Raw genomic sequence first — 12,418 nt, forward strand, 5'->3', positions numbered from 1 at the left:
AACCGCAACCTGGTGCCATTGCATGCGTGTGTGTAATTATTCAAGATCAATTTTGTGTTTATTACTTGGTCAGATCCTGCACTAAATTGTACCCCATGGCTCCCTGCCTCCCATGATAACGAAAGCCAAAGGAAGACTTTATCAGCAGGCAGACTAATTCAGCAGAGGTTTGACGGTTGTGTGCTTCATGCACAGCGACAAGCAGGAGGCTCACTGCTCCATTATTGCATTGTTCAGTCTCTTTACAAAATTTGTGAGATTTGTTTGACGCAATCTTTCTGTTTTTTCCTCTCTTCAGAAATGGTTGCAGTACCTGTAGTGTAATAATTCATTGCACGTTGTATGGCTCAGCACTAAATAGAAGCACATCAATGCGTAATCACAATTTGACTGTGTTGGGTTTTTAATTTAAAAATTCTATCATGTTTAAACGCAATTTTTCTCTCATTTAGGTGGTCTTGATATAATATGACATAGAAATTGGTGTAAGATCTTCATAAGAAACACTCTGGAACAGCAGATTATGCACATTCTTGGTAGTTCTGCGGTGTGCTGGTACGTTATCGGGGGCCCTGTTTTAACGTCCCTAACTTCATCCCCCTCCTCCGCCTCCTACTTGCTCTTCTTGGCACTTGCCTAACATCCTTGTGTTAGGAGAAACAAGTGGAAGAGTGCCGAGACAGTGGATTTCAGAGACAAGTGGTCCTAAACCAAAGGATCTCTCCTGACACTGTGAGAGTGATGAGTACGATAAAAAAAAAGAAGCTATCAAGCCCTGAGGTCAGTGAGAGAAGGAAGGCTAATTAATGATCCAGAAATAAGGAATAGCCAGAAAGCCAGGAATATCTAGTGCAACAGAAAGAATAAATATTTCAGATCTAGATTTGTGAAGTGCTGACAAAGGATTGTTGATGATGGACACTGCACCCTGTGGTGTTATGAAGAGACCAGACAAAGTAGTAGAAGTTGGTTGTGCTAATGTGCTTATTGACATTGTTAAAAATTGTAAGCATTTTATGGATATACATACTGAGTTATAATTCTGAGGATTAGGCTATATGAATTGGGGATTTATATTGTGAGTTGTAGTTGCTAATATAATGATTAGTGCATTGTTTGAAGATGGGGAGTTTTACATTGCAAAATAATCACGGTATTACCTTAGGCAGCAAGCTTGTCTGTTGGTAAAACAGAATCCAGTCTGCACCGCAATTAATTATGTCAATCAATATAACAAGTAGCATTCTACATACAGGTTTGAAAATTCTAAATATCTTGAATTGCCCACTCCGGTTTGCCCACCACCAAGCAATTAGCAATTAGCATTTGAATGAGTTGTCAATGGCCAGATTTCGTTTGTCATTGTCTGAGGTGTTTGCTGGTGTAATTACCATCATGGTGCCTTGTTATTGTTCTGTGCGCAATCTTGGTTGCAGCCCAGTTGGTTACTTTCAGAAAAAGTAATGACACGCTGGCGTCTGTTCCTGCTGCTGCAAGAGATTTGTTGAGATGAGCATTTTTAATGTAAGATCTGCACATTTTTCTGTCTCATTTAAGAGTAAAACTAACTAAAAAATATTTACTGACAACCTATCGTCCTTACAAAGGATATCAATATGCTTTATCAGCCCACCTGTGTCATCTTGGCATTTTTAAATGAGTCACATCTAAAGAAGTGCTCATGCACAAGTGGGTAGGGAATCACGTGTTTGCATTAGACACGGTCCTTCAAATGATCATCTCTTTTGATCTTTGATCCTGAACTCCATGTGCACACTGTACCATCTCGAGTCCACTGCACAGTCCCCATGCCCACAGCTAATTTCATCACCAAAGTGCCTATAGCAAAATGCGTATCTAGTGTTCCATCCCCATAATGGAAAGCTATTCTGGTGATGGAACATTGAATGCACAATGTATTGGACCGGACATTAAACGTAACGGTATAATTTGTAGAATCATGCATGTATGCTGGCCTCCGGCAGCCTGATGAAACGGCTGCCAGTCTATCAATGGGAGCTGCAGTAAGGGGATAATCATATTCACTGTTATTATTGTAGCTCTCTTATATACTGTACACTTGTCTCACTTGCTGGAAGACATCTATTCTTTTCCACGTAGCAGTGTGTTAAGTCGTTCTACCTATTTTGAATCTCGTATAAAACAATGTTTAAATTGTTGCGTTGCCAAGTCTGTGAAGATCTGATGGTAAAGAATGCATTGTTTACTTTCATAGCATTTTAAATGTCTGATTTGTCGTATTTTAATAAGACTGTGCAACATACTGCTCTATGGTCTCCGGAGAAATTTGTGTAATTACATTTTTAAAGATTTTGTTAATGGACGAAAAGCTTTTGAACGAAAAGACTTCTTTATGTGAAGAAATGATCTTCTTTGTGTCCTTTTTTGCAAGGGGGAAAAGGTGGAATTTTTAAATGCATAAACTGTCCTTTTAAGACTGATAGATTTCGGTGGGACTGTCACAGTGCGTTTTTGCCCCCTTGCCCTGGTCACAGTCTGTACTGGGCCAGGTCGTGCTGACAGAGATTTGCTCTCTAATAGTATTCAGTTGAGGACATTGCCCTCCCCTCTCCTCCTCACCAGTCATCAGCTAAAGAGCTAAAACTCTGCTACCCACGTTGAAGAAAAATATCCAGTCAAATACAATTTGCCTTTTACAAAAATATCTGTCATGCTCATTCAAACAAAATAAAATAACTTGACACGTGTGAAATGAATGTAAAACATTTAAAGTGATCTTGACCACAGTTGGGTGGTATGGCCTAAATAAATCAAACATACGCCTAATCGACTGCATGGCTATTATTGTGAGGCATTGAGTGTACACGTTACTTAACACAGGTAAGATAAAGTAAACATTTAAATCATATTCACTCCGATAAAACCATACCATGGTTCATTTATATAAGTCTGTATATTTACTAAGCCACTGTTCTAATTAGCCTTTCTTCGCTGTAGAACATTCTGACAGGTCCGTGGCAAATGGCAAATCAATGTGATATACATCAGTGGTGGTTTCATGTAGTATGGGCAGGTTTCCTTTGCACGGTACACATAGCTAAACCCAAATCAATCAAAATTAGCACTGCAGTAAAAATTCAGAGATCTCTTGTTGCCCTGTATTTCTGCATTAGTATTACCCTCCAGAATGGCACTGTTAATGGAACAGAACCAAACAGCATGATTCCATTTTGTGCCACGTTTTTGCTTCGTCTGTAATGTCTTTTGTAGCGGTGTATTTAAAACCCGGTTGAAGGAAACATGAATGAACTTTTCCCCCTATTTTCTGGAAGAGCGGCGGGGCATTGCGAGAATGTAAGGGTCGTCACACGCAGAGCGCAGATAAGCTAGCAGAGCAGATCATTACTGCGCATTATACATTGGTTTTAACAGCCGTTGTGCGTTCAGGAGCACCGCGGCGAGTTGATCCCCCAGGGCTGGGCTCGCGCAGGTTGCGCTTGTCGTGTCGCGATGCGAGGATCGATTTTTTTCCGCCCCGTCTAGGCTTCGTGCGGCTAATTGCCCTGCGCTGCCAGCGCGCATTCAGTGTGACATTAGCACATTCCGGGGAGGAGCGTCACTTAGGGTCCCCGCTGTGTCATGTGTAACCTCCTGAATAGAGAAAATTACAGTCCCCGTACACTGCCAGCAATGAGGAGCGCTGAAGAATTCTAATTTGTCCAGGTGTGACACCGCTCTCCCTCTGCACGTTTTTTTCCACTGTTTACAGAATAGCTGCGCTTCATAAAACTATCTGTGGTGGTAACCTGGAGAAATTCGTTATAATGAAATTGCCTTTTGCCATGGTATGTTTGGTACAATTTTAAGTTAATTATCCTTTTTTGCTATCAGAATTTGTAGTTATTTGAATTAATTGTGTATATTGTATAATACATATCAGATTTTTTTTTCAAGCATGGTCTGTGAGGGCAAGCAAGTTTGTAATTTTCCATTCCGGGTACAAAGCAATAAATGTTAGCGGGTGCTGTGTCACACAGGAGTACCCAGTGCATCATCATGTTTAAAGCCACTAAGGATATTCAGGGATGACGGAGTATCATTACGCTCAATGAGCAGGCATTCTCAAGTTAATGCTGTTGCTAGGAACTAAATGGTTTCAATTAGATTAGAAGGGTCTGCTGGAAAAAGCAAGGTACGAAACAGCTTTTATGTCTTACTTTCCTTACATTATTAAACACATAAGACATAGAATACAAGTGGTCTATGTCAAAGAGATAGACAAAATCATGTTATTGCCTGACCTAATCAGATCTGTATTTTAGAGATTGCCTTGTTTATTTTTTATTCCTCAGTACTTCCTTCTGGTTGTCAAGGTGTAGACAGGGTCACTTGTAAATTGGTGGCTTTTGCCTTTGTTACAGCTCTCAGCTCAGCTGTTACCATGTAGATGAAGCAGCTGCTCTCACAGATAAGAACTGAGAGTGCGATGAGCAGTACAGAACGCAGGTCCCCCTCTCTTTCTCTGTCTCTCTCTCTATTCCTACCTCTCTCTCTATCTCCCCTTCTGTATCTCTCTCTCTCCACTTCTGTCTCTCCACCTCTCTCATGCTCTACCTTGCTCTTTATCTCCCCTTTTACCTCTCTCTCTCCCTCTCCCTCTCTGTGTCTCTCTCCCCCTCTCTCCCTCGCTCTCTCTCTGCGCTGTATACATTTGCATGCTATTGATGGGAGAGCCCATTGAGAAGACTCTGTGGGGCTGCTGAGCTGCTGCTGTCGGCGCACTCATCACCGACGGGCTGCTCATCCGCGCTCCCCCTTCTCTGGAGGACCCTCTCTCTCCCGATCGGCGATTCGCCGGCCGAGAGCAGCGCCGGCGTCGCGAGCGCGCGGCTCTGAGATGCGCGCACAGAGCGCTCCGGAGTCACAGGTGCCCGCAGCCGCCAGGCCGTCGCCGCGTCTCGCCCCCGCCAGCGCGCGCGCTGCCACCGGCCACCGCCGCCGCCGCCGGGTTTGAGGACCGACTCCCCTCCGTGTCCCCTCAGGTCAGAGAGCAAGATCACCCGGCTGGCTCAGAGGCTCAACCAGAGGCAGAGCGATGCGCTGATCAAGGACTTCAGACCTCTCTTTCTCGCTGGCTCCCCCGGAAATTCCCAGAGCTTGGACAGGTGAGCGCCTCTCCTCCGTGCCCCGCTTCCACGCACATCCCCATCCTGTGGCTTTGGAAACAGAGTTCTGTGCTTTTCTGTGCATCAGCTGAAAGGGATGGAAATCATTCCGGAATACTAGTCCAGGCAGTGCATGTAACAGGTTGCTCATCCACACTGTAGCCCTGGAAAGTTGTTGATAATGTGTGTAGAGATATGATACCAAGATTATATTTTATAAATTGTGATACTTACAAGGAAAACGCAATGAACAGCAGTCTGTGTGTTGCATTTTGCTCGCTTTTCCCCTAGGCAAAGTGGTCCTTCGGTCACACAAAAGAGGACTCACTCTAATGTCCCTTTGTAGTGCCGAAATTTTAATTTCACTGCAGTGGTTCGCATCTGTGCTATGCCCAGAGAAAAAACTGTTAGTCTGCTTCGATGGACCTTTTTATGAATGATTCAGTCACAAATCTGTTGGTTTTGACTTTTTCATCAGTTTTCAGACCCAGACTTTCGCCAGTCTGTGCGTCTGTATCTGAACAGCGTGCCCGTGATGCATTGTGGTGCATTCGGTACAGACTGCAAGCAACAAGTGGGCTGCAGGTTTGAGACCCAGCTGGGGAGCTGCCACTCTACTTTGAGCGGAGTCCATAAATTGCTTTATGTGTATCCCATGTATAGGGATATCTGTTAAGCAGATGAATAATAATCATAATAAATGTGAACTCTTCTACTCATTTCTCATTTGATTAACTTGCTTCCCTTGATGTGGATCTTGTGTCATAATAATTTACTCTAATCTTCTCCTGGAATGGAAAACTCACTTATCTAGTTCTTCTGTTTCTAATTATGATTGGTATTTTTTTATATCCTCTACTTGTTGCATCTTGTCTGTTTGATTAGAATAGGGTTATCTCAGAAGCAGACAAGTGATTGGCATAACCATCATTTTCAGTGGCAGTTATAAGATGAAATGAATTACACTATCAAACATAGACGTGTTTTGATTATTTTGCAGCGTAATTGTGTGTGTGTGGGCGCGTGTGTGTGCATGCGTGCATGTGCGTTTGTGCATCTCTGTGTGCACGTGTGTTTGTCTGCGTGTACATGTGTGTTTATGTGTGCGCATACATGTGTGTGTGTTGTATACCATGTCTCTACATGGCTGTGGAAACAGTTCTGGTGCAGCAGTGACCCAAAGGGAAAGCCTGTTCATGGTAAGATGTGTGGTCAGAGTTTATATCAGGTCTGCACCAAAGACAGCTTTCCAGACTAGACTTCTCTTCCTCAAACCCACACAGGAAGCAGCTCCATGAGAATGGCCCTGAGGGCTGCATGCGCACGCACTGAGCGCGCTCCGTGTGCTCCCGCATGCGCTCGCCCCAGATTAGGCTCTGATCATCGGGAGATCAGATGGAAGGGCGCTGTCATTATTCGTCTTCCCAGACACCTCGCAGATTTAATTATAAGCGGGGCTGTGGAGCAGCCTGTTCTCTGTTTGAGTCGCTCTTCTCTTTTTTTATTACGACCAGAACCTACGCCGCTTGTGTTATGTTAGCATGCACGACATTAGGGTCATGCTATCGGTCATGCCATTCTGTTGAATGAACTCTTGTGGTGAAACACTGTGACAGTTTGCCCCCCTGCCACCCATCTTCAGTGCAGCAGCAGTGAGCTGGGGCCACTGCTCACAGCAGCACTGTACAGTTCATTTACTGCGTGAATATGCAGTTCTGGGGTATGTCCTAAGCGCATTTATTCTGTGTTTTCCAACACTGGTGCCCTGGAAATATTATGCATTCTGGTTTGTATTCCCATGTTGTTAATTAGGTTTGATTGAGCTGTAAATTGAGAGATGATCTGGCATTCATATCACTTGCCAGCCATATGTAGATATATACATTTTGTCTGCATTTCTCTACCAAATGTTTTTTTTCCTTAGTTTTACCTGTGCTGTAAAACTTTATAGAAGGAACATTTTGTTCTCACTGGGTTTTGTGTAACGCCCACTCCCACACTTCAGGAAATTTATATGAAGAACATAAATGCAAGGTCAAAATGGAAATCAATGTTAGCTTAAGGTGAAATACTGTCTGTCTGAATGTTTCCTTTAATATTAGTGTAAGCTATGACGATTACACCATAAGCCATTAAAGAATGGACATATCTGAGCTTTTGGCATTTTCAAGCCTTGCTTATAGATAATTCCACATGATTGTCCATCGCTGTCACAAATAGCTTGAAGTAGTACCGTGCTGGGGTTTTGTTTTTTTGGTTTTTTTGGAAATTGCTTTGTTTATCAGTGCTTTAAATGCCATTATGTATTTAACTCATGTCCCTCTTTATTGCTAATTTACAAGGAAACTGCTTATAATGGAGAGGATGTATTAAGCTTGAAATAAAGAGCACACATTCAAAATTACAACAAGAACAAAAAAATGTATAATCTAATACACTATGATTCAGACAGGTTTCTTGTTTTGGCAGGTACTGCCAAGTACTATCAGTTGTTTTCTTATGGCTAAAAATGAACAGATTGTCCAGATTTTCAAAAGTATATTTCTTAAGATAGGAATTTCCATGCCAGAAAAAACCTCCCACTTAAAAAGGAAGGGTAGTCTTAATACAGCCTAAAATATGATAAACTCTTGTGGCAGGTTGTCTTTTCAAAGCTACAGTATTTCATGTGTTAATACATGCATGTATGTAGCTATGGCACTGTAAATGGCCTCGTTGTTATGATTCATAACTATAATTTTGTGTATTCTGTACATGTAAATCATGTGTTCTCGCTCTTTGAGTGCCTGTACTATCAGGGAGTGTCTTTTAGTGGTTTATGCCTGTTATATAACAGTGCCAGCTTCTCCTCAGTCAAGAGCCCATTCTCTCCCTGCTCAGTGCTCTCAGATCTCTTTAACACCCACGGTATTGCTACAGCGGGAGACAGACTCCTGTCCGCGGTGCTCCACATCTGGAAACCAGGGCACGAAAGTAATAAAGACATAATTTGACAGTATATCACGAGGTCATGTGGGTTCCATCCACACAATTCAACCATTGTTTATTTAATTCTAAATTAAGATCTCCATTCTGATTTATTTATTTATTTTTATAATGGTGAGTGTTGCTTTAAAAATAATTTCAAGGGTACTGAAAACACTGATTCAGTAGTTTTATTTTCCATGGGTGTTAATCTTGCACTGTTTGTATTGTAAGAAGCTCTATTTCAGGTGTGGTCTGCCTATTCATATGTGGTTGTATACATTTTAAAAAATATGGGAGTATGGTTATAACTTTAAGTTAAAACAGACATTATTCTAGAACCGTGGCAGTGTAGTGTGATGGTTCCAGAAATGGACTTTCAAAGGTTTCTTCTTCAATTCTCAGATGGGGCACTGCCATTGTGCCCTTAAGCAAGATACTTCACCTGAATTGCTTCAGTAAATATCCAGTTCTTAAAGTGGATTGCGTATTCAAAAAAAGAAAACTAAGCTGGATGCTGTTGAAGTCATTCTGGATAAGAGCATCTTATAAATGTGAATGTAAATATTATGAAACTTTATCAATGCAAGTGAATAACATGACGTGCCGGCAGCTGCTCAGGCTCACATGCTATGATGGAATGTATTAATATATCCTGCCTCCCTCCGTGTTTTGTGAATCTGGCGGTGAAACTGGCGAACCCTGGAGCCTCATTCGGGCTTGTCTAATGTCCTCAGGAACTTCTCCGCCAGCATGACGCAGCAGATGCAGAACCTCCATCTGTCCCACAAGAAGAGCGGCGGGCCTGCGTCTCCCAGCGCCGCCAAGCGCCTGTACCGGAACCTCTCTGAGAAGCTCAAGGGCAGCCACTCCTCCTTCGACGAGGCCTATTTCTTCGGCCGCTCGGACCGCTTACGCAAGACCTCGGTGAGTGTGCCCCCCCGGCTCTGCAATCTTTTTGAGTGTTTTTGAGCGTGCACTGTGGGAGTGGGACTTTAGAATCAGCGTGAGGCGGATTAGGGAACATTTTCGTAACCATAAATGGTGTTCACTGACAGCAACATGCTGTACCCCTCACCAGATGATGTGGCATGTCGGTGACTCAGCTGCAGTGTTTTCAGCCTCATTCGTACCCTCTTTCACGCTTCAGGGTCTGGAGCATCTTCCAGTGCTTGTGCTTTTGTACAGCATGTTCTGTCGGCCATCTTACTGTTCTATTACTGCCAATGTATACAGCACATGACTTCAACTTGTCACTTGCTGGGTTTTGCACCCTTCTCTAATTAAACTGATTTAGTGGAATGTCCATGGGACAGTGGAGGAAAGCTTAAAAATGGTTGACCATAATGCTGTAGATTTCACTGATTGTGTTTGCTGACAGATCAGAATCTGAATGTTTTTAAATCTCTGAGATCAGAACTTCAGCTCCTTGCTAACAAATCAGCCAGACTGGGTATAACAATGAAATTGTGCCTTATCGATCTCCTTATTACCACTCACGTGAAAAGATGAGCATTAAGATACACACACACACACTCACTGGCCTCTGGATTAGTTACCAATTATTAACACAAATAGCCTTCTCCTCCAATGTGGCTGCGACTCAATAAGTGAAGTATGCACAAAGGCACAGTGAAGAGGTTTGGTTGTTGTTTGACCAGACATTTGAAATGGGCAAGATGCATGATCTAAGCAACTTTGACTGTGGTATAATTGTTGATGCCAGACATGGTGGTTCCTGTATCTTGGAAACAACTGCCCTCCTGGGGTTTTCACACTCTATAGTCTCTAGAGCAGTGGTTCTCAACTCGGGCCAGAAAGGGCCGGTGTGGGTGCAGGCTTCTGTTCCAACCAAGCAGTTACACACCTGATCCTACTAATCAACCTTTGGAGTCTTTACTAAGGACCTTGATTTGTAGAATCAGGTGTGTAACTGCTTGGTTGGAACAAAAGCCTGCACCCACACCGGCCCTTTCTGGCCCGAGTTGAGAACCACTGCTCTAGAGTTTACAGATAATGGTCCAAAAAAAAGAATTATTCAGTTAGCAGCTGTTCTGTGGGCAAATACACCTTGTTAATAAGAGAGAGGTGAAAGGAGAATGGGCAGACTCTTTCAAGCTAACAGAAAGACCATAAATGCTCAAATAACAGCTATTTACCACAGTGGTGTGCAGAAGGGAATCACATTGAACCTTGAAGTGGCTGAGCTGCTGCACCATGCCAGTTCTGCTCCTGTCAGCAAAGAACAGGAAGATGAGGTCACATGATCAATAAAACCGGACGACTGGGGGATTGGAAAAAATGTTGTCTTGTCTAAGGATTCTTGAGTTCTTCTGCAACATGCAGGTGCTAGGGTCAGAAGTTTGCATAAACGGCATGTATCCATGGATCCATCCTGCCTTGTGTAAACGGTGTAGATAACTGGTGGTGATGTAATGGTAGTGGAAATGTTTGGCCCCTTAATACCAACCAAGCATCATTGCAATGGCACAGCATACCTAAGCATTGTTGCTGACCATATGCATTTCTTAATGGCCACAGTTTTCTCTTTTTCAAATGGATACTTCCAGAAGGATTATGTGCCATGTCACAAAACAAGCACACATCTCAAGCTGTCATGATCATGACAGTGACTTCAGGTTAATCTAATGACCAGCACAGTCCCCAGATCTCAATCAAGTAGCATGGAGAAATCCTATCCCTACGAAATTCTTCCAGTTTCCAGCACCTTGTTGAAACCATGCCGTGAAGAATTCAGACTGTTCTGGAAGTAAAATGGGGTCCTACTCAGTACTAGATAATATGTACTTGAGAAAGTGACTGCTGAGTGTACAGTATGTGTATATGTATATAGAAATTGGGGGAAAAGTGCAGTCTGCACTGTAAACAGCTTTTTGTATAAGGGTAGTGTAAATATAAATTTATATTTTGTATATTAATTTTTAGCTGCGACCGCAGCTCTATAGCTCTGTCTGTCGGTCGGTCAGTTGGTTGGCCGGTTAGTCCACAAAAGTGTCCCACCCCGTAGCTGCCACAGTTTTTGCCCCAGGAGGCTGAAGTTTGGTATGGAGGTTGGTCATGACCAAAGGTAGAGCTGGCGCATAACTCCCGAATGTATTCACAGATTTGTACAAGATTTTGTGGGAATGTTGGTCATGAGCCAATGAAGAGGTCACGTGTTTGTGTGAGGGTGTGTGCGTGGATGCATGCACACATGGATGCATGCGCATGTGCGGTCGCAGCTATTGCGGATTCCCGCTTGTTAATGTACTGTCTGGACAGCCGACATCCATCATTTCATCCAAAATTATGGGCATTAATATGGAGTTGGTTCACTCTTAGCTGCTATAACCTCCAATCTTCTGGGAAGGCTTTATACTAGATTGCTGCATTGAACCTCATTGGAGCATTGCTGCAGGGATTTGATTCATTCCAGCAGAAGAGCATTAGTGAGGCCAGGCACTGATTGGGCAGTTAGGCCTGGCTCGCAGTTGGCTTTCAAATTGATCCCAAAGGTGTTGGTTGGGGTTGAGGTCAGTGGTCTGTGCCTGCAGGCCTATTAAGTGCTTCCTCACCGTTCTTGACAAAACCATTTCTATAACGACCTTGCTGTGTGCCCAGGGGCATTACCATGCTGCCACTTGAAGGGGCCTTCCCCAAACGGTTGGGGAAGCACAGAATCATCTTGCGATTGTGATGTGATTGTATCATGTAGCATTAAGATTTGCCTTCATTGGAACTAAGGAGCCTACTAGCCCAAACCACGAAAAAACAGCCCTAAGTTAAGGGGTGTCCAGATACATTTAGTCATATATATATATATATATATATATATATATATACATATGTGTGTGTCTATTCTGTATATATAAAGGAGTAAAACAACATTAAGCAATTCACCACAGAGGTGAAGATGGCGGATCACAGAAAAATGAGATGTATCACTCAGACAACAAAATCATTCAGTTATTTAAATTTGATTGGCAGGTCTCAGTTACACCTTCATTGTGATATTGCTAGCACCAGTTTTCTTCAAAGCCTTTTGGCAAAATGATTTTATCATCTCTGCTATAATTTTTCAGTTCTAAATAACCCTTTTCATGTGTGCTGAATTGAGCATAATTGGATTTATTTAGCATGCCAAATTGACTCAGTTTTTGTTATCCTCACCCATAACTGAATCGCAACCGCTCAATACGTCTTTAATGAATTTTAGATTGTTGAATCATGATAAGTCATAAACACAGTTAGCTACAATAGAAAGCAATTGATTCACACAAACTAGCAGTGTCTTCTCAGGTACTTTC

At 42.7% G+C, this 12,418-nt stretch overlaps 1 protein-coding gene across 3 annotated transcripts in view; it reads left to right on the plus strand.

The window, feature by feature from the left end:
• Positions 1-12,418, plus strand: part of ankfn1 (ankyrin repeat and fibronectin type III domain containing 1) — a 128,362-nt gene that overhangs the window by 72,369 nt on the left and 43,575 nt on the right. Inside the window, exons 1-3 of one of the 3 annotated variants that reach the window (XM_035407237.1) lie at positions 3,998-4,174; positions 5,025-5,147; positions 8,849-9,038. In XM_035407237.1, the coding sequence (XP_035263128.1) occupies positions 8,865-9,038 (174 nt within the window). In that variant the 5' untranslated portion in view covers positions 3,998-4,174; positions 5,025-5,147; positions 8,849-8,864. Of the gene's footprint in view, positions 1-3,997; positions 4,175-4,429; positions 4,910-5,024; positions 5,148-8,848; positions 9,039-12,418 lie in introns of those variants that run through there. The other 2 variants (XM_035407238.1, XM_035407236.1) reach the window with 2 other exon arrangements.

The sequence above is a fragment of the Anguilla anguilla genome, chromosome 2, assembly GCF_013347855.1.
Source record: "Anguilla anguilla isolate fAngAng1 chromosome 2, fAngAng1.pri, whole genome shotgun sequence".
Taxonomy (NCBI): domain Eukaryota; kingdom Metazoa; phylum Chordata; class Actinopteri; order Anguilliformes; family Anguillidae; genus Anguilla; species Anguilla anguilla.